Source organism: Nannobrachium achirus (genome assembly GCF_963921795.1).
Source record: "Nannobrachium achirus genome assembly, chromosome: 4".
Taxonomy (NCBI): Eukaryota; Metazoa; Chordata; class Actinopteri; order Myctophiformes; family Myctophidae; genus Nannobrachium; species Nannobrachium achirus.
The window spans coordinates 38,558,694-38,581,931 of record NC_137813.1 but is presented as its reverse complement, the minus strand read 5'-3'; the positions used below and the strand labels follow the sequence as shown (position 1 = coordinate 38,581,931).

The 23,238-nt window shown below is 42.4% G+C and overlaps 1 protein-coding gene across 1 annotated transcript in view; it reads right to left on the bottom strand.

Moving 5' to 3' along the window:
* Positions 1-23,238, bottom strand: part of asic2 (acid-sensing (proton-gated) ion channel 2) — a gene marked incomplete at both ends in the record, with an annotated part of 477,877 nt that overhangs the window by 8,485 nt on the left and 446,154 nt on the right. The window contains 3 exons of the mRNA XM_080723868.1: positions 3,068-3,124; positions 3,242-3,392; positions 11,994-12,121. Of these exons, the coding sequence (XP_080579994.1) occupies positions 3,068-3,124; positions 3,242-3,392; positions 11,994-12,121 (336 nt within the window). The remainder of the gene's footprint in view (positions 1-3,067; positions 3,125-3,241; positions 3,393-11,993; positions 12,122-23,238) is intronic.

The window sequence follows — 23,238 nt, the reverse complement described above, 5'->3', positions numbered from 1 at the left end:
TACTAAGTGCTTTACAATATTATTAATAGTTATTATACTATTGGCACGATGATCGGAAAATACTTTGTGTGAGCTGTAAATCTGCAGATGGGCAGCATCTGCCCTGTGGTCCAGATATAGAGCCACCAAACATGCTGTAAAATAGGGTGGGACCATCTTCTATAGCAGGGGTGATGGAGAGGGCCATTATTTTTCCACACTCACTCCAGAGGGCCAAACGTTCATGATTTTTCAAAAATAGCAGATCTACAAGCTCGCTGTGAGCTTGTATATCTGCTATTTTTAAATAGTTAAGACATAAAATAATGGTTAAAGTGTCAGGCAGAAACCTCTTATCTCCGTATTTTAACTTTTTTCTGATCTACAAATACATCAAATACATTGGACATAAAAAAAAGTCAATAAAAATGTAATACTAGTCATTAAGGTACTAATATCAACTGAAGTAATTGAAGCGGTTCAAGCGGGTCATGTTTGCATGTTTGGAATTGCAACAGGTGAAATCAGTAATATATATCACAGTATTCAGATATTAACTTGCGGGACGCATTAAGTGCAGGCTGCAAGTTGCCCACCTATCACCCTGGAGCGACCTGCGCTGTGCGTTGTCTTAAAGGGCCACTTCACCTTTGGGACAAGCCTATCTTATTTTATTGTTGTTTGGGACACGATCAACACAATCCTGAGTTATTTTTTGTGTTCAGTCTGTATTTTTAGATATTTTAGAATTTCAGAATGACTAGTGATGCATTTTGCATCATCAGTGATGCGTTTTGCATCATATGATGCAAAACGCATCACTAGTACATGCTGAAATACTAAAATATCTCAAAAAACAGATTGAACACAAAAAATAACTCAGGATTGTGTTGATCGTGTCCTAGTCTCGCATAGCCAGACAACTATTCCACAATCTCCGAATGCTATATAGAGTCTGGAACGGCGAGTGTCAGAAGTAGCTGCTGTTGCACTGAACTGTAGTCCCATTGGAAACATAACAGAAACGCAATAGCTCAGACAAAGTCATTCGAGCGGCCTATTTTTGTTATGGGTGTTTAGTTAAAGAAAATGTTTGAAAACATCATGGAGGTAACACCAATAACACCAGAGAAAGACGAAATAACGCCCCCAAAAATGTTGAAAGGAGACATAACGCTTCCAGTAGGACATGTTATTGCTACTGCACCAAGGGAGCGGTTGCGTCACATCCGCTTTCAATTTGCAATGATCTACTATATCGTTTGCAAAAGCAAAATATCGTACCGCTTTGGCTTTGTATCGTATTGTTTTAAAATGCGGTAATCAGAAAAAGAGGGGTCCAATTACCTTTCCATTCCATATAGCTACTCTTCGCTAAATGTGTGTAATATCTGTGTTCATACTGTCAAGGTGGGTTTGTCATATGTGTTGAAATATAATGTCCTTGTATTTGCTAGATAATCACAGCGTTTACTTCAATAATAATAGATTCTTTACACGTTTTACACAGATTTCATTTCTTAGCTAAATAGTTACTATATGGATTTTAAATCATTGAATCGTATCGTATCATCATGAATGAACCAACATTGTCCATGTATCGTATTGTTAACCATGTATCGTTATGCGTATCATATCGCTGTTAAAATGTATTGTTACACCCCTAAAGATTACCCATGTATGTTCTATAGGCTACTGGCTGACTGGGAAAATGAAACTGTGAAACTCCTCCACTTAGCTCTGCCAGCAGGAGAGCTGGAACCGCTCCATTGTGCAAAACACATAAATAAATTCCAGCAAATGTGATTTAGATAAATTCACAAGGATGCTGTCTCATTTGACTTTCATGAGTGTCTCTCGCTCTCTCCCTCCCACTCTCTCGCTCAAGTGGAGCAATGGCAAAGATAAAATATTACCCTGAGATAGTACTGTAGATTCATAAAAGACAAAGTCGTTCACCATAATTTAATAAAAAATAAAGAAAATGGGATTTGACTGAAATATTAGAAAAAGAAGCCAAATCTACCTAAATCTTTATATTACCTACTGGACTGGAAGAAATATTATCCCATTTCCCATCCATCCATTTCCAGCCATCTAGTCACCCACTAAATCAAACACTTAACAATAGTCCATTTATCAGTTTCAGTTATTCTTTATAAAGGAGAGATATTCATATCTCTGTTCATTCCTTGATGGATTTAAATTGGATTAAAATATATACTTGCATACTTTATCAACTTACTTTGACATAGAAAAACAAACTTACTGTATTTTCAAAGTAAAAAACAGTTTAATTAGTGGACAGCTATGTGCTTTCAAATGCTGGTTGCATTTAGAATACAAGCTTCCATATCAATAGCACGCAAACAAACAAACTAATCAGATATGTGTGATAAGTGGCATAATTGTGCCGCCTCTGGCGACTGATTTCCCCCCTTGGGATAATTAAGGTATCCATCTATCTATCTATCTCTTTATCTATTTATCTATAATTATGTATTCAGCTGTCAAAATGCCCAAAACACAAACTGTAGGCATTGCCAGTGTTCCTATTGTCTTTGAGAAACGGTTTGTACGAAAGTTTATCTTCTTAGTTTTGAGACTGCATTGGGAAGTGTACATATGAATTACAGACAACCCTGCACAATCTGAATGTAGACCCAGCATTAACAAGCACCCATTTTTCCACTTCTGCCTAAAAAACATCAGTTGTTGTCAGTATTGGGCAGTAATGCCTTAATAAGCATCGTATTGCTTTAATTATTAGGCTACTTTCCTCAGTAACGATTAGTACCACTAAGACGACTTAAGGGCGAGAAGCGACCTCGCCCTAAAGGGGGTTGGCCTAACAGGGCATCATCTGGGAATCAGATGTAGAGAGGTGTGCAGGACTTGAGCCTCCTCAAGCTTGAAATTATCTCTGCTGTAGTTTAACACCGGATGACAGGTTTAAAATGTATTTTTAATCCTTGTTCAGGGATGTAATCCGGAGCATTCACGCTTAAAAGAAGATCTACAGTATATTTGAGTGTCATATTCATCTTGTACTTGCATTTTTGTGCATGCAGTATGAGTGGCAGCTTACCTAAAGCAGGCTCGGCACAGTCTTTGTACTGCTCAGGGGTGCAGAATGCCGCGTCGCCTGTAGTGGGAATAGTTTGGTGGGAACACGGTTACAGGAGAGAGGAGAACTCAGCTAACTGTTGGCATTTGCGTTAGCATAAAGGAGCTTTGAATTTCTTCAAAGTCTCGTGCTTACCAGGCATGTGCACCATCCTGCAGTTGCAGTTCTCCACAATGTAGCGCGTCTCACAGTCAATTCTACAGGCGGTCACACTGTAGACCTCGAAGAACCCTGACTCCAGAGCCCTGGACTCACACTCTCCCCATGGGGGAGGCAAGTAGGTCAGCTGCAAAAGAGAGAACCACAGAGCGCAAAGATGAACCCCTAGGCCTAGGGTGCATGCACATTAAGTCCCTCACACATACATACATCCACACACACACAAAGACAGAGAGGAATAAAAAATGAACACAACACGCTATATTGGATCCTGCGCCTTCTGGATTTCATGTCATTTCTGACCCCTGATTCCCAGCCAGCTCAGAAACAGGAGCCTCGCAAAACAGAGCAGAATGCGTGGGGGGAATAAGCACTTCCTCAAATGCATACATACTGGCAGCCGGAAATCCACAACAACAGGCGTTCGGGAGTGCAATGCTCCAAATGTTCCCCTCTCTCCCCTCCGTATAGCTCTGAAGGCAGGGACAGCAGATGAGGAGCGGGGGACACCAGGAGGAGCAGTGTGAGGGCCCATCTGCTCCGTGATGCAAGCAGCCTGCTCTAGCTGCGCGCCGGGCATCCATCACCCACCACCCTCTGTTCTTCTGTCTGTCTTCACTGCCAAAATAGCGCTTTTTTGGATCAAACTAAAATACAACACCCTGCCAGGTGAAATCTGGGCCCAGCGTGCTTGTTAGTTGTGACAGGACCTGAAGCGAAGCCCCCTCCTACTGGGTGACATTGCATGTTTTGCTCCCTAGGGGAGAGCTGCGAGCTTAATGCCGTAAATATCCAGACGTAATCACTTCTGACACAATGACGAAGACATGAACGCAAACACACAACACAATGCAAATGTTTCATTAACCTAAAAGCCCCTGGCCATGTCTGAGTGCCACTATGATGTCCCTTGAGATAATTAAATGTGTCCACACCAACTCCAGCAGCAGGTGTGAATACAGACCGCCTCCAGGCACTATCAATTTCATTAAGGACATCTATGAAACTTGACGAGCCCATAACCTTTCAGCCCATCTTAACACCTTACATAATTAGCACATATGGCCTTATTACGGCATGTCTTGACAGAACCAGGATCGGATTATCCCTCTGTAAATTAGATGATCAAAGATGCGGGACGTCAGCTATTACAGTGGTGAGATCAGCTGACACATTTATTGGTTTGTTTAATATATGCCAAGGCCTCTGTTGCTCTCAGTGCATTATTCATCTCTGTCTGATTCACTGCTACACTGGGCCAAAGCTATTATTAGGTTACATAGCCTGATCAGCAAGGGACAGAGTTGTTTTTGAAATAAAATGGGAACACTGGACCACGAATTCTGGTTAAAAAATGGCAAATCAAACTGGTATGCTGCACCAAGGCACATTTTGCAGTCCCAGCAGATGCCCTCAACTGAGGGCTGCCTCAACTACAGGGCTTTTTTTTGCATGACTGCACAAAGCTTAGCTGAAATATCATTACAGTGACCCTATAGGCTCAACACAAAAGGCATAAAGGGGCCAATGCTATAATGAAGACCTTTTCTTTTCACTGAGGGAAAGATGATTTTCAGTAGCAACAGAACATTGTGCTCATAAAAAATTACAGGACACTATATAACTGGAGCACCCAAGTTGTGTCTGTGTGTGTGTGTGTGTGTGTGTGTGCGTGCGTGCGTGCGTGCGTGCGTGCGTGCGTGCGCGTGTGTGCGTGCGTGCATGCTCATTAACCCCTTTAATAAACAAGGAAGAATCTTATCTAAGTGAGTGCTGGTTTCGTTTTTCAAAACGTGCTCATTAAGCCCCTCAGTGTTGGGTACTTGGAATCTGTGCCCACGGATCATTTGATGAAGTGGCTTTAATCTAGGCCCTGTGATAAGAGCCAGAGTGAGTTCATTGAAGCTCAACAGTGAAGCTTTGTTTCATAGTAAGGATTAGGACACATTAGAAAGCACTTAATCACAACAAGTGCTTTTATGTGCTCCACAAACTCCATTTCCAAACCTCTGTCACACATCCCTTTACTCCTCTCTTAGAAATACACGTCTAGTACCGCCAAGCATATCATATCTTGATGAGACAGAGGCGTGCCACAGGGTGATGCCTTCTGAGTCTCTGCTGCAAACTACTGCTCAGACTTTGTCAGCTGGAGGTAAACTTCTAGTGTTTCTCTGCTGCATATAGATGCTGTGGGAAGTGGGCAGCTTTTGTGGCAGTCAAGTAAGCCCTTGACAGTCAAGTAAGCCCTTGACTGCAGAGCTGATGAGATGAGTGAAGGCAGTAACCTCTTGGGGCTAATTACCCTGTAGGCATGACCATCACTTGATAAATGGCCTCCAGAGAACTCGTCTCTGCTTCTTTGTTTCCTTTGAGGGTTGAGTTCACAGGCCTCTCTCTGGCTCACACTGATGTACTCTGTTGAGTGAATGTATGATGCACCGTGGGGAGTTCTCAACACAACTGTTCCAAATTCTCACCTTTTATTGTCTTAATTTAACATACGTTGTTTCAGATTTTTCAGAGCTGCACTTGTGTTATTGTTATGCATGAATGAAGAAAGGAAGGAAGGAAGGAAGCATGTCCACCCTGGAGTGCCTTAGGACGTCCAGGAACGTCTTAAGGCACACAGTGTAAACAATAGCCAGCGCTCTACCGCGGGCGGGAGTGATGAAAAGACTCAGTTTCCCATGATGCCTCGCGAAATAATGTAGTCAGGATATCCTATCGTCCATTCACTTGTATTCTTCATGACTGCAGAAAATTTGATTTATCTCGGATTCTTTTCCCAGATCGCGCATATGGTCAAAACATCCCATTTTCTATGGACCATAACTTACGCACAGATCATCGCGGTTGTATTTCTTCGGTTACGCGTGAAAGAAAAGACGTTCGTCTCCCGTGACCTCCCGTGTTCATAATGGACACACGGTGTGTACATGGATCCCTCGAAAATCGGGTAAAAACATTACAAAAAGCCTTGGCAGTAATCTACATTAGTTTGATTAAAGATTATTATGGCACTCATAAGTTTTTGACAGGACATTTTACACAACATACTTTAGCCGTTTGTGCCAGGATGTAGGCCATATCTAGGCCAGATGACCTAGCCTGTGCTTCGGTTTACATAAGCCCGGGCATTTTTTACATGATTTTCCCTTAGGCTTTTGACCGGACAAAACCAGATGTTGGAACTATGGCTCCTGTTCCAGGAGCACCGCTCAAAAACACATCAGGGAATTTAACAGATATACTGTAGATAGGCTTCTGTGTTGGCCAAACCAAACTCATGGGCTTTGCTGACTGGCTAACCTTTGTGTGACGTTTTGTGAAGCTGAACCAATATAAACAGCAGCATGGGAACAGACTCCATTCCTTTAACGCTTAGGGAGCACGACACCATTCTTTACTGATCAAGGAACAACAGAACTCCATTCTTTTACTTCTCAATTCTTTTGCTGTTGTTTTTCAGTCGACGGCGGTTGTGTGTGCCGTTTGTGAGAAATGTTCCGCTGGACGCTGAAACCGAAGGGCGTTCCCCCTTCAGACACATCGGGGCACCGGCCAGTGGCGGTGGGACACACGTTGTACTGCTTTGGATGTCACTGTTTCAGAGGAAGCGGACAGATTCATGTGCACGTCTTCAGCACAGTGTCGTTACGCTGGAAGAAGTTGCCCTCGGTGACTCCTGGAAGAGGACGATATCTCCTTGAGGTTCCCCACAGGCGCTGGGGCCACACAGCTGTGCTGATAGAAAATATTGTCTACATCTGGGGAGGTTGTAAATATGACAACCCAGGGTTCTGCAAAGTGCTTCATGCATTTGATGTCGACACCCACAGATGGTTCAAACCACAGGTTTCTGGGACTGTACCAACAGAGAGATACAACCACTCAGCCTGTGTCTTGGAAACGATCATGTATATTCATGGAGGATGGAACCAGCGTCCTGGATACACTAATGACATCTACAAGATGGACACCACCGCAATGGTCTGGTCTTTAATTAACACCAGAGGAACTCTACCTCCTGCTACATCAAATCACTCTGCCACCATCATTGGGACAAAGATGTTTGTATTTGGGGGCCAAAGGGCCTCCTGGGATTACTGCAACAACATCAGAGTGTTTGACACAGAGACCAACTGCTGGCTGAACACACCTGTGTTGCCTTTTCCAGAAAGACTCAATGGTCGTTCTGTCTTCTGTCTCTACAATGGAGAGCTGTACATATTTTGTGTGATCTCGCGGCCGATGATCAATGATCTGTGGAAATTCAATCCAGAGACCTCCTGGAACAGGGAGAACATTAAGAAGGTTAAACCCAAGGGAAAAGGTCCTGGTTCAATGAGTATAATGTACTGCTGCACGGTTGGAGATCGTATCTTCCTCTTTGGAGGCGATGGGAAAGCCACTGACCTTTATGTCTTAGACTTAGGTCCAAGTTTGAAGACGTTGTGTAAGCTGGCAGTTATTCAGGAGAGTCTGACTCTGGAGCGGTCAGAACTCCCACACAACATCAGGTGGGAACTGGCAGCCATGACTACTGGAGTGGAGTCTCGCTCCAGTCCCACCAGTCAGGTGAGTTCTCCATCTTTTAGAGTGAGAGACAGAGTGAGGAGCCTAGAGTGCAGCACCTCAGATAGACCCATTGCCTATAGGGCAACTAGTTGAGGGGCAGTATGTGCCACCTGGGGGCGCAACGTCAGTCAGTTGGAACCTGATGCTGCCTGCGTGTTGGTCAGTCAGCTGTGCAGAGTTTACAAAAGGTGCTCACTCTTCCTCACTCACTGCTGACTCCCTGGAGGAAACACCGTCCGGCTGTAAGCGATATACTCCACTAATTTTTTTAATGTTGTTGAATTACAAACCTTATGTTTTTTTTTTTCTTTCTTATTTGTAGTCAACGTACAAGCCTTGCCTGAAGCCTGCATGATTAACCTCAAACTTACCCCTGTCCTGGGAAGAATGCAAGTTTGTTTTACATGATATGCAAAACAATATTCAGACGAATATTGTTTGAACGATGTTCAGAAGACTCCTGAGTTGGTGCTTTCTGTGTCCTTAGGTTAATGTAGGCTATATTAAATTGTCGGGCAGTTTGTGAAAACAATCATCTGTAATGTGCACAGGGAGAGCTGCTGAAGGAAGCTCCCTGTCTTTATAAATAAAAGAGGATGACAGGACTGTACATTTTTTTCTTTCATTACATTTTTTAGGCCGCGCTTCAGAGCCCAGACATTTTTTTTTGTACCCGACATTTTTAGGAAATGTTGGAGCTTAACCCTCTCCCAGCCAAATATGATTCCATCACCTTTTTTCAGTACTCCCAGGAGCCATCATCGCATTCCATCGCCTTGGTGATCATTATTTTTTTTTAGCAAAAACTGTGTATTCTAGGCCCTCAGAGCCTCAGCATTGAAAATGCGAAGGATCTGACGCCATCGACGTAACCCGGGAATGGGTTACGTCAACAACGTCAACAACATGTTATTTTCCCATTCAAGCCAATACTGCAACTCTACCATATCTCAGCGTCAGTGCGCCGGATATTGATCCGGTTTGAAGTGGCTGTGGCGTGTAACCGCATGTCCCAGACTCCCAGGCGATAGTCGATAGGTTAATTACACCATCAAGTGCGCTTGTGGCGCTCAGGGTCCCATGCTGTTCCATGCTAACGTTAGCTCCCGGCCCCATGTAAATGGATGGAGCAGGCTAATAGGCTATGTTATCATGAGGCCTATAGCAAACCCTGCTGGGCTTATCGTTGGCGCTCTCTAGTGGTATATTAAATCCAGTACAGCCTCCAACAATTTAAAGCCTGGTTGGATGCTGTACTGGAGAACTGAAAAAATAATCATATTTCTGGCATTAAAAGCGCACAAGCATATTGTAATAAGAATGTGTTTTAAGCTTAGCTCCTTCCAGAAGCACCGCTCAAAAGTACAAAACTATAGCACCCATCATTAATAATCATTTGCTTGTTCTCAGTTATGTTCTTCCTTATTTTAACCACCAGTTAAAGTATGACAGCTGCGAGCGTATTGTGAAGCTCGCTGACAGTTCTTTTTCTACCTCAATGCGGAACTCGGGTGGATTTGGAAACCGGTGGTCGGTGGACCAGGTGGCCGTGCTGCTGGTCAGAATTCACATCTTCCTCCTGTAGTAGCCTAATGTGTCCGAGAGACATCTGTGATATCTTCACATATCAATATCATTATGTGCAATGTCAGTTAGGTTGTTTTTTAAAACCACTTACTAATGCAAGATTTGATGGATAACATTTTACTGTGTTGAGCGTTGCACTGTCTAAATAGTAAGGAAATATCTGTGCCATCACTGCGCCGGCAGTTAAGACTCATTTATAGCTGGTCTAAAGCACTATCACTCTTCTCTCTTAGTGTAATATAGCAATGCATCAGACCACACCTCATTTTAAGACCCTAGATGGGCGCAAAATCATTTGGCATCTAAACAACGTGGGCACTGGGCCACGCTGGTCCCACGTTACCTGTTAGCACCATCTTGCATCGGGTGGAAGATAGAGTTAGATTGATGGCATCCAGGGAAGAGGGGATAGATGCCCATGGATATTGTGATTATTGAGACATTCAGCATATCAACATATAGGCTGCATCTTTGAGCCCCATCCATACCTAGGAGACTATAGGCTGCATCTTTGAGCCCCATCCATACCTAGGAGACTATAGGCTGCATCTTTGAGCCCCATCCATACCCAGCAGAATACAGGCACCATCTTTGAGCCCCATCAATACCCAGCAGCCAGCTTGTAACGAGAAAAGACATGAATAACAACCATGTGATGTAGAAGCGTGTTGAATTCCCATGTGACGATGGTGAAAAAATTCTGCATCAGATAATCAAGAGGAGTGTCAAGAGGATGCATGTCCATGAGGCCAGTAGCCTTGGCGCAGCCTTGTGCTGAAGTAACAAAGCTGTGCTGTGATTGAGTGAGTGAGGACGAGTGGGGTGAAGCATCTCTCCACAGGCAAGGTTACTGACAGAAGAAGAAGCTATCATCCATCAGCTGACGTCCTATAGGAGACCAAAGAGAGCTGTCAAGAAAGAAAGAGACGTATGGAGACCAGCGTGTTGAAGTATACACACAAACACACATTTCTGGAAAAATATCAAACCTCGGTTCGAAGAGAAGCGGTGAACTTTTATTCTATGTGTTCTAGAGCTATGAAATCTGTGTTCTAGATCTATATATTCGGTGTTCTAGATCTATACTTTCTATGTGCTTTAGTTCTATATTTTCATGAATTCTGAATGAATTAATGATTTTATCTGGAGGGCCAAATTGTCATGTGAAGCATGACCAATCCTCAATTCTGCATGCACAGGACATGTACGGGACAGACAAAGCCTGTTCATTCTGGACTGGAATGACCTGACCATATATGGACATGTACGGGACACACAAAGCCACTCCTTGGAAAATGATAGAAATATTTTTACCATGTATTGCAACAAATGGAATACAGTTGCAATCACAGGTGCTGGTCTGGAATGTCCCCCGACTTTTTAGCTATCAACCTATTCTTTTTTCCCCCAACCGGCACTGGTCCCAACGTTCCCATTGTCTTGCTATTATTTTGCCTTGGCTAAATGGCTGCTGGTGGTTGCCGTTATCAACTGACCCCCAAGACATGCTAATGGCTTCTAATAAACAAGCTGTGATCTTTCTGTGCTAAACATGTTCTACCGGTTCTAACTTCAGCCCCTTATTGAAATGACGGGCTTCAGTGGTGTAAACTGTAAAGTAACGAATTACATTTACTTAAGTACTGTACTTAAAGGTGTCATGTCACGCTGTGAATTTTTACATTATGATACAGTATGTCACGTGGTCTCTCTGTAAACACTCTGAAACAGGCAGATGTTCCCTGAATTAGCTAAGCAGCATGCTAAACTAAATCAGGGAATGAAATGCAGAAACCTCCTTGAGTATTATACAAAAGCAGGTCCAAAGCAAGACATAGAATTCAACTTGAAAGCCATGCAAAACCTTGAATTTCAGTTTAACTTTTTTGTATTATTCCTGGGCCATACAAGGCTCTGAACTAGAAAGGTGGAGGCTGGGCTGGTGGAGGCAAAGCTTTGCAGCACCAAGGTGTTTGTAGTAGTGAGAAGCATCAAGTGAATGAGGAAACATTAAATCCCAGGTGGAAAATAGGGGGAAAAATAAGTATCAGCTTTGTGCAGCCTTAAAGGACAACTTTGTTTTTTTTATAACAAGGGTTCATATTTTGGATAGTCATTAGAGAAAATAAAAGAGTGTTAACATGTTTTCATTTACTTCTTTCTCTCGTGTTAGTGATTTTAACTATTCTGATTTGCATGCATGCCCCCAGGTTGGGGATATGCATGCAAGCCTGGGGGCATGCATGCAAGTGTCTTTTTAGACACAAATAAGTACATTCCCAAGATGCACAATCTTTATGGGCAGATGTGACTTATGGGGGCTGGTGTAAATAGTAACAATGACATTACCGGTTAATTGTGTCTAAAAATACATATTTAGCCACTTGTGCGCATGCCCCCACCCGCTGAAATCAAAATACTAAAATCGCTAAAACAATAGAAAGAAGCAGTGAATGAAAATATTTTAACAGTAATCTTTTCTTTTCACTAATTACAATCTAAAATACGAACCCTTGTTGTAGAAAAACTAAGTTGTCCTTTAAAGGTCATGAACACCTACCCTCTGCTCCTGTGTAGCTACAAAGGTCTGGAACCCAGGGGCCACGCCAAAGCCCAGCTCATGGACGAAGGGAGGCTCTGCTTGACTGTGGATCTGAACCCGCACACCGGCCTCAAATGCTGTGTCTTCTGTAAGGAAAGAAAATAGAAAGAATCAATCAACTGACTGCTATTGTCAATAGCCAAGCAGAAATCTACGGGAGAAAACCTATAGTATCTTCCCTTGGATTGGTGCAGACGACAAACAGCGAAGGGGAAAACAACAAAGTTATGTATTGTTGATTGTATTTTCGGGGAGTAAAAAATATTTGTCTTTGGCTGAAACTACGCCTTTGGTTGATGGATTCCCAGCTTCTGAGGCAAAGACAACATGTTTCAAAATTGTCTTCATAAAAGAACATACTTTCTGAGGGAAGTCAGCCCATTTGTCTTTACATCAAACGCCAGTGCGGCACAAGAGATTCCAGTGGCTCAGTGCTGAGTCTTGAGATAAAACTACTTTCATCCAGCTACTCTTGAGTGCTCAAGCACATTCTAGCGCGCACACACACACACACACACACACACACACACACACACACACACACACACACACACACACACACACACACACACACACACACACACACACACACACACACACACACACACACACACACACACACACACACACACACAAAACTGATATGATTGTGCTTAGAAAAGAAGAATTCTACCTTACAGTCTGTGTCTAAAACAAACAGAACTCATAAACAGACCTCAATATACAAATACACATGCATACAGAGACATGCACATATATACAACTAATAACTAGAAGTAGTGCTCTTCCGAGCACAGGTCTCTGCCAGATCAGGCGTCCTGGTGGCGCTATAATAGGCCAATGTGAAAAGGGTGTCTTCTTTGCCAATCTTAGGCCTTTCACGGCAATCGGACCCTGCATGCATGGAAATCTGGTGGAGTAATAGCAAAGAATGTGTTTTACATAAGTTAGCCTCCTGGTGGGTGGCTCTATAAAAGGCAAATGTATAAAATGCAGGGCAAAGGTTTTTCCTAAGCCTCTAGAGAGTGTGCATACAAAGTTTTCCACTGATCGGTGGAGTTAAAGGTAAAAACACCTGAAAACACAGGCTGATTTGAGAAATTTTAAGTGGCATTTCTTCCTCTGCCTAGTGGGAACGTGCGTGCCCAATTTCGCCAAGATTGCACGCTGTGTTCATGATTTGAGTATTTTTTTCAAAACGGAGCAATCCTGCAAACTTTGGAAGCCAATTGTAGCCAATCAGGATGGAATATGGAAAATCGGACAGATTCATGTTAATCACATGACTGTACAGATACTGTCTACCGATTTGCATGATTTGTGGACAAAATCTGTAAGAGTAGTGTACAGAAATAGTGTACAAACATCGGCCTCATGGTGGCGCTAGAACAGGGCCATGTGAGAAATGCGGGGCAGAGGTTCTGAATTGGCATCTAGGGAGTGTGTGTGCACAGCTTGGCTGCGAGCTGGCCAACGACACCAGAGATTAGCTGGTAACAAACTAATCAGACACACGGACGGACAGGGGTGAAAAAATACTCTCCTGGCAGAGACAAAAATAATCTCTTTCACACAGATCCACACACAGAGGAACACTCACAAACTAACATACTGTACTCACAGAGATGTAAGCAAACATTTAGAGAGAGGGAGAGAAAGAGAGAGGAGGCATTATTGAAATCAATAACTTTCTCTCCCATGTCCTCACTTTCACCACCAATGTTCCTTGGACTTTCAATCAAAGTGTCCCCCGCCAGCCTGTCAGGCAGCTGACTCGATCAGGCCTTGAGGTTGGTGGAATCAGGATGGTAAGCTTGTTAAATCGACAGCTCACCACCCACAGCATGTCAATCAAACTTCTGCATTGCCAACTGAATCAGTAACATCTGGCTGAGGAGGAAGAAGAGGAAAAGGTCTGTGCATGTTTGAAAATGGTATCTAGACTTATACAGTACGTTATGTACAGTTGTTGTTGCCCTCACATCACATTTATACACCAATGCAAGGCACCAACCTGTTCATCAGGTGCAATTATATTATCTTGCTCTTGCTCTAGGACTTTGACACAATGTCAAGAAGAGCCAGGAATTCCACAGGGAACATTCTGGTTCCCAGACAAATGCTCTACCTCGTGAGCCACAGTGTGTACAGTATATATTAGGGACATTTGTGTGACAGCATGTTTACATACAGTGTAGTTAGTTACACATGCATGTACAGTATGTCAGACATGTCAAGTCCAGCCTGATAGGCCAACAGTGGCACAAGGGCAGATTTCATATGACCCGTGGCTTCTTGTCCGGCCAGCATATAGTCCTGTGAAATTCATACATTGAAGTTTCTGAGATTAACCTTCCTTCAATGCGTGAGTTGTGCCTAGTGTTGTTTCATTCTTAAGACGTGAAAGAAATCCATTTCAATTTTATTTTTCTAGAGACCTTTTCACACCTGGCTACATTTGGCTACACTGCCGTTTGAACAAAAGACAATTTATTGGACTGTAAATATAATTGCAGTGCATGCATGTGTAAACACACTGAAAAGGGCTGAATTTGCTTTTGTTTTGCTCACAGCACAGATGAGTGACTGAGTTACATTGCCAGCAAAAGATTATTGATATTACACTTTGGTTAAATGCAAATTGTTGTAAATTTCTGTTTTGCAGTCAGCCTAATATCAGATAATCAAGAACTTCCTTGGCTGGCAAACCACAACCTCCACCCCTGATTTCTCACATGCCCCTCTTCTAGCGCCACCATGAGGTTGCTTTTTGCAGACAACATTAATGGACCCTGACGGTCGCTTATCTCCCGATTAGGGAGTCTTACTGGTAGCAGATAATCAAGAACTTCTTGATTAAAATTCTCTCGTCAATTGCCAAAGATGTACTTTAATTGGGTCCAATGATTTTAATTTATCACTGACCCTTGATACATTCTTGTGGTTTGCTTTCTTTGTAGACATTTCAAGAGCGAATGTCTGGAATGAGAAGGTAGGGGGACTGATAGTAGTAAAGCAAAGGTTGTTTTTGTGCATGGGTGTGTGTGTGTGTGTGTGTGTGTGTGTGTGTGTGTGTGTGTGTGTGTGTGTGTGTGTGTGTGTGTGTGTGTGTGTGTGTGTGTGTGTGTGTGACACGTGTGTGTACCCTATGCCTGTGTTCACTGGTTTGGGAGTGGGTGCATGTCTCTTCTGTGTGTGCTGTATACAGCATGCGTGCATGATGTGCATGTGAAATGAGAAGAGTCAGAGTTTTTGCTTCCTCGCTATGGCAGGGCTTCTCAGCCTCGCTCAAATGCACTCATCGCTCCACAAGGTTCTGGGCTCTCACTCCATCTGCCAGGCAAACAACAATGTTTCAGCACCGACAGATCTACTGTATGCACTCAATGCTTACCTCTTACCTATTTTATATTTTGGTGTTTTTTGTTGTTGTCATGGACCCATTTCAGGACCAGAGACAGTTCTGTTTGGTAGAAGAACCTCAAGTTCAATGTTAATTCATGACAGAAATAATAATTGTGACCAAGGGTCACGGTTTACCATGAGAAACGTCACACACATACACATTTCTATGGGTTTCTATGGGTTTGCTGCTCTGACATCATGCTCTGATGTCATTGTGATGTCACACTAACAGAATCCCTTTTATGCCCATATATGGAGTTCCCTGATGTCATCAATATTAATGATGCCCTGTTAGAGACATCACTCTCTCGCTTCACTGTGATGTCACACTAACAGAATCCCTTTTATGCCCATATATGGAGTTCCCTGATGTCATCAATATTAATGATGCCCTGTTAGAGTGATGCCAGGGGGAACAAATCCCTTTTATGCCCATATGGAGATCCCTGATGTGTCAACATCCCTGATGTCCACATCACTAGTAATAATCTGAAGACCTGTGGCGTCATATAGCAAACTGCAGCAAAACACATTCAGAAAAATACACACACAGACGATGCACACAGACGACGCACGCATGCACGCGCGCACACACACACACACACACACACACACACACACACACACACACACACACACACACACACACACACACACACACACACACACACACACACACACACACACACACACACAGCGAACCCTGCTGATGGAAACACAACAAAGGATAAAGGGACTTTCAGCTTTATTGGTTGAACCAAACGGAAAAACAGCTGCCTCTAAGAGAGCTGTGTACTGTAGTGTTCAGCTTAATACAACAGAACACAATAACAGAGGCTGAGCTGTGAGAGGAAGCCATAGAGAGGGCTGGTCAGGACAACGTTTAGATCTCAACAATGTGCTTCAACCTTTTCTCTTGCCTGTCTGTTCTCTGATAAGGCAGCGTTCACAGCGGGAAGGAATGAGATAGGAAGTGGAACTGTTCTGTTGAGCTCCATTTCACAACTGGAAATGTTATAATGTCACAGTGAATCGAACAGAGCGTAGCATTTTTGAGGAGGGGAGAGAAATCACTTCAGGGTGACATTAGGATCTAAATTCAAAGGCAGATCTAAAGCTGAAAGGAGATATGAGGCAAAATAAATAGCGTGTCCCTTTCATGGTTGAATACTTGTTTATCTCTTTGCAGCTCTCACTCTGTTACAGTGAGGTTAAAAAAACAGACTGTACTGGATAATTAGCTCTTTGGTAACTTTCTGAAATGTCTTCCATCTTAGACTGACAATCTATGTTAGTGTTTATCCATGGGGGCGGTACCGCTGTTTTATATTATTTATATTTTTGAAAGAGGGAATTAAGGTGCTATTTTTTAGTTTCTTCTCATTTTAATGCTAGATTATTTTTGACTACACATTTTGATAATTTCATCATTAGATTTTCTTTCATCCTATATAAAAATTGCAGAATGCGTAATGGTCGGTCGGTCAGTAAATCATATTCTGTAAGGAGCTCCACGTCAACCATGGAGTTCCGGGTTGACCTTTATGGAGTGCATGAAGTCGCTCACTCTAACCTCTTGAGACCATGGCCATCTAATATGGTAAACCCTAGACGATGTGAAGTCCCTCCATCAATACATGGAGATCCCTATCTGAACCAGCCACACAGACATGGGCCATGTCTTGGCCATCTGGCCAGTGATATATATCATGACATCAGGGATCTTCATATATGGGCATAAAAGGGATTCTGGGGATACCCATATACCCGTATATGGACCTTTACATAGGTGATCACCTGTGATATCACCTGTGATGTCACAGTGACAACCCATAGACTGAACCAACCCATAGACTGTAAAAATGTGTACTGACTGACACAGACAGACAGACGGAGACAAGCTGCGACATTTCTCATGGTAAACTGCGACCTTCAGTCGCAATCAAGACTTCATTAGAGTTCGAATTTCCAACAATATATCCATCCATATTCTACGTTTCTAACAGTAGTTTAAAATCTTTTATTTGGTATTCAATTAGATGTTTTCTAATTACATTTGGCAACACACAGAATACTATATAAACATACCTTTCCCAGAGCAAAAGGAAAAAACCTAAATTTTAATTGGGTGTGTGGGGTGGCAAGGGACCTAGATATTGAATATGTTGGCGATGGCCCAAAAAGGGTTGAGAACCACTGATCCTCATTAACGTATTGTAATACATGAATAACACAAAACATGATTCTCTAATGTGTATGAAAAGAAGTCTGTTATTTCCCATTAAAATAAATCTAATTTGACTGCACCTGTACCTCAGAGGCAGTGAAAATGTGTTTGAAAGAATTCTCTACCCACGGCAAACATTTTGTAGCCATGTTGAAGAAGGTGGGTAAATAGCCTTCTTTGATCAAGATATTTTTGATAAATATGTATACATGATTGAAGAGTGCTTGAAGAGCTTCTTAATTGTCATAGATTTTGAATGGAAGGTGTAAATGACTGCCACATAACAAAATTGAATAAATATAATTTACGTGAGGCAAGGCTCCACGGACCCCCAGCGAGTGGTGCACAGGTTGGGGACCTCTGGTCTACAATATACATTTTCTACAACTTCTATAAGAGTTCAAATCAGCTGACAAAAACTAAAAAACTAAAAAGCATGTCATGTATTTCTCAAACGGTGAGTGGACAAAATATTCTCACGCATTTGTCATACAGTGAGTGGACAAAATATTGTCAAACTTTGAAAAGTTGTAGTTGCCTTTTGGTCATTTCTCATGGGTTTCAAAGTAAAAAGGCAATGTCTATTTATTCTTCAAGACAGTGTGAACATACCCTGAGCTACAGAAACAAATACAGAGACATACTCTCCAACTTGTGGACAAAAGGTTTGAAGGAGATGAGTAGGCTACAAATCACTTGATTATCCACACTGAGTAAATGTTAGAGAGGCACTGAGGAGGGACGGAACAATCCTCAAAGGTGGATTCTGAAATCTCTCTCTCTCTCTCTCTCTCTTTCCCTCTCTCTCTCTCTCTCCCTCTCTATCTTTCTCTCTCTCTGTCTCTCTCTCTCTCTCTCTCACACACATCACACACACACACACACACACACACACACACACACACACACACACACACACACACACACACACACACACACACACACACACACACACACACACACACACACACACACACACACACACACACACAAAGAATAAATAACCATTGACAAAAAACTGTCTGTTTTTAGGTCAACAGTCCGGATCAAAACATGTAGCCCCCTGCCACAAGCATCCTCGTGGGTCCTGCCCCTGCCCTGGCACAGCCAACACCACACAGGAAACAGAGGAACATGCTGATTCTTTGCCCTGCGGCTCCCAGTGCAGAGCTCTACACTAATCAGACCTCAGAGAATACACAGCTCTGGACAGGGGACCCAGTAGAAGCACAGGAGGAAGGATAAACTATAGACGTAAATGAGGGTGGGGTGGGAGACAGGGTTGTGTATGCGTGTGCGTGCGTGCGTGCGTGCGTGCGTGCGTGCGTGCGTGCGTGCGTGTGAGTGAGTGTGAGTGTGTTTGTGTGCTCGGGCACGAGGGAAGGGTTGGGGTAATGACTTTGATATAGCGATAGAGGGAACCTTTGTACTCTATGTAGTCATTGTGTGTATCAAGAGCCAATGGCAGAATTTATGGTGCCGAGATCTGGCTCTGTGAGGCGAGCACCATGCACCCACTGTGGCTGACTCAGCTTGTCCAGGCTAATTAATCCATGGGGATAAACAAGGGCACGAGGGGTCCTTAGCCTGCTGAGAGAAGCCAGCTCTGTCTGGCGTAATGTCACCGAACTGCCTGATCAAAAAGTGAATAACTCTGCAAGCGGCAATGAGAGCAGCTGAGGACAGGTGCTGTGGGGCCCCTAGTACCATTCATCAAGGAAAATGAAGGGAATTGATGAGATAGTGGATGCAAATCTTCCATGACAGATCTCTTTTAAAGTAGAGTACAGAGTAAATAATGTCCATCTGCTGGGCTGCCCATAGCTTGGCTGACTCCCCTGCAACTCCCCTGCCACAGGTTCAGACGTGAGCCAGCCCTTCAATGAGCCTCATTGTGAAACCCACTCCAGCAACACTCAATCTGAACCACTAAAAGGACCAATTATAGCCATATCAGTAGGGGAATAATATAAGGTGTCTGCTTCCTTAAAGACGGTTTCATCCAATCATACAGGTAGAGCAAAAACATTCGGAAAACATCTGGCTGTTGGTTAGATAATTAAAGGAAGCCTGATAGAGGACGTAACACTAGGGCAATCGCTAGAGGAAACTGCGAAGTGCCATACCGGGCAACCGCTACCGGTTCAATTTGAAATGACCTACCCCTAACAATAAGAGATTGTTTGTCATTTCCATCGTCCAAGTATAACCTAAAGAAATGGTTACTTGACAATCAAACGTGTGACCATGTATCGTCTTAATAGTCATAATAGTATAGTTTTTAATTATCCTTTTACTAATATAGGGTTCTTACTGGTGGAAATGGAATAGTATAGTACTTGTATGTAGGTGTTCTAAATGCCTTCCCTTGATGTAAGGTTACTGTTGTTGTATGTGTTGTGATGTTTTGTTTTTGTCTTCATGTGGGGACTACGGATGTAATTTAGCATTCTTGCTAAATCCGGTGTATTTACATTGCATTTATGTAGTGTTCATTAAGCATTGTCCCGTCTAAATAAATAAATAAAGTAAAGTAAAGTAATTATTACCAATGCGATGCGAGAGTGCAGTCTAGCCATTATTATGCGGTCTAGCCAATTATTATCTTGTAGTTAGATTAAGCTAAAGGCCTGATTTTAATTCCCGCATCCACGTAGGCACAACAGATTGCAGACACAGTTTTTGATTACACTACAACTTGGTGCATAATCTGCATATGCAAGGGCAATACAGGCGGCACTCAATACAAGATAATCTAATGACCTTCCACACAATTTAAAGGACTAGGACGACTGCAAAAAAGCTTCTTTCCATGTACAAACAGGCACAATAACAAGAACAATCCAGGGAAAAAGGAAACAATACCCTCCCCCATCCATCCCTTTTCTTGCACAAACTGCACCTACTGTACATAGACTATACTGTGAAGTTGAATATACTAAACTGTTGCACATAGAATATACTGTGAAAAAATGCTTTGTCTCTTTATTCTGCTGTTGCTATTTTATATGCTGCTGCATTGTCTGAAGGAATGCCAAACCAAACTAAGTTTTACTCTTATGTACCTGTACACAAGATGTAACAATAAAGTAAAACCTTGAACATTAAACGACTTCACCCTTTTTCAATAATACCTCAATATAATTGGTCCTCTCATGATGAAATTGTGCCTTTTTTTGTGCGAAACCTGCCTACCAGTGACATCATCATTAGCCAGTTTTATTTGTATCATTAATGTGAGAGCAATGGCTTCCATTCTAACATTCTAACTTTCCAGGAATGCTGTTTCAACTGACTTGGATTGCCCATCGATGATGACACTGGTAGGCAGGTTTCTTAACTGAAGTCGTCCTTTAAGTATTGTGAGAAGAGGTCTACTGTGCTAGTTAACTCTATCTTGCATCAATTATTATTTCAATGTTCCAGTTACTCTGAATACCTCACATGCTAATAAATTCCAGTTTAGGGCTGCAACAGATATAATGTAGTTTGGGGTACCATTGGCCACTCTGGACACAAATAAATGGCAGCCAACGTCTTTGACTTCATTACCCAAGAGTCTCTACAAGCATTTCCGGCGAGGATACGCTGTGATTGGCCAGTCTTCGCTTGTCACTGTCAGTTCTGCCTTATTGGTGCCTTCACATATCCCATTCCCAGGATGAAACACATTCAGATATGCTTTCATCCATACCTTACCCCTTATCCCTAAACTTCTTTGCTTTTTTAAACTATTTTGAAAAACATTTTAAAATACTTAAAATAGCCGAACTACATCGACACCTTGTGAGCTTGTAGATCAGCTATTTTAAATATTCAAAAATGTTTTTCAAAATAGTAAAAAATGGCAAAAATGTTTAGGCATAGACAAAAATAGAGCATCTCCCCCATACATAGTAATACAGTCCTAGTATTATTAGTTTCTACAGTTGGGTACTTGCGTGATATGATAGTCTGCATACAGTATGCATATTCAATAAACAGACGGCCAAACAACATAATATTGTATGTCTTTACGTGCAATAGTATAATGGACCGTGAAGCCCAATAGGGCTGCAATGGTTCAGCATAATCAATTTAGTCCATTATAATTAATAATCAATTTGAACTGATGTTGATTTAACAGCTTTCTCTGTTGCTTCTTTACTGTCAATATGATGTGATGAACAGTTGAGATTCTGAAATAATGAAAAGTATTTCTTTATTTAGGTGACAGTTGAAATGAAATCATTCTTAAGCCTTTCATTCAATTAATACAAATCATTGTTTTATTTGATGGCCTTTAGCCTCAAGGTCAAATGGCCTCTCCTCTAAAACGATGAAATTCCTGGCCTGATGCACAGACACGAGCTGGTGATGGAATTTACATAATATGAGGTAGTCCAAATGATTTTGTTTTTGCCAACCAACCAACCAATCAATCAATCAATCAATCAATCAATCAATCAATCAATCAATCAATCAATCAATCAATCAATCAACACTATTTTTTTGTCATATAGTCTTATCAGCCAAATAAATAAATAAGTAGCACCTCCTTCTTTTGCTGATGTAAGAATAATCTTTCAAAACATTTCATCATAACTGAGTTGCAGTTCAAGAGCCAGGAAGGGGAAAGTTACAAAGTCAGCTGGAGAGAGAGAAGCTTCAAAAGAGACAGAGATTGTTCTAGAAGGAGAAGAGCAGGAGGTGGAACAGGATTGGAATAGGAGAGCAGTCCAACTACAGAAGAAAATAAGAGTTCAGATGAGGACAGTCCAGCATGAGAAGGAGGAAGAGGATGGAGACATGGAGGAAGACACTGAGGGGACGGCTGAAGAGAAGTGGGGGTCTCCCAGAAACAGGAGAGTGGGAAAGGACTGATGAGACAACTGGTGGTCTGCCCTGATCTAATCCCCACCTCACCTCTCCTTCACAAACCCCTCCCAAACTCCACTCCACTCCTCTTCTCCCTCCCTCTACTCCTAACCCCAGACTCCATATTCTATCCTCTCAAAACCTCCTTCCTTCCAAACAAGAAAAACCTCCAACATGGATGCCAGATGATGAGTATGCATGAGTATAAAAAATGTCCTGGCTTAAGTAAACTGAAGCTTCAATGTCCGGCCTACATCCTGGCACAAACAGCTCAATATTTGTTGTCCGGTACAACGTTTGTTTTTCGCCATGGGGTCCTATTGGGGCCGCTCACTTCACACTGGGTGTAAGAAATGTCCGGGCTCTGTCCAACACGAAAGAAAGTAACCAGATATGGACTACATCCTGGCACAAATGTCTCAAAGTTTGTTGTCCGGTATTTTATTTTTTCCAAACACTTAAATCTTCCGGGATATTTGAGCAATTCGCATGGAGCGTACTATTGGATAATGGTCCATTATCCAATTAAAAGAGTACAACAAAGAAAAACTCTTGGAGGAACGGCCAGAGCGTTGCACAAATCAGCGTTGTTGGGCATGCATGACAGCAGTTTGTGTTGTGTATGATGTAAGACCAGAACTCTTATCAGCGTTTATTAAGTGTGAAGATGTCTTTACACATAGACATAGAGACAGTGATAGAGATATAGTGAGA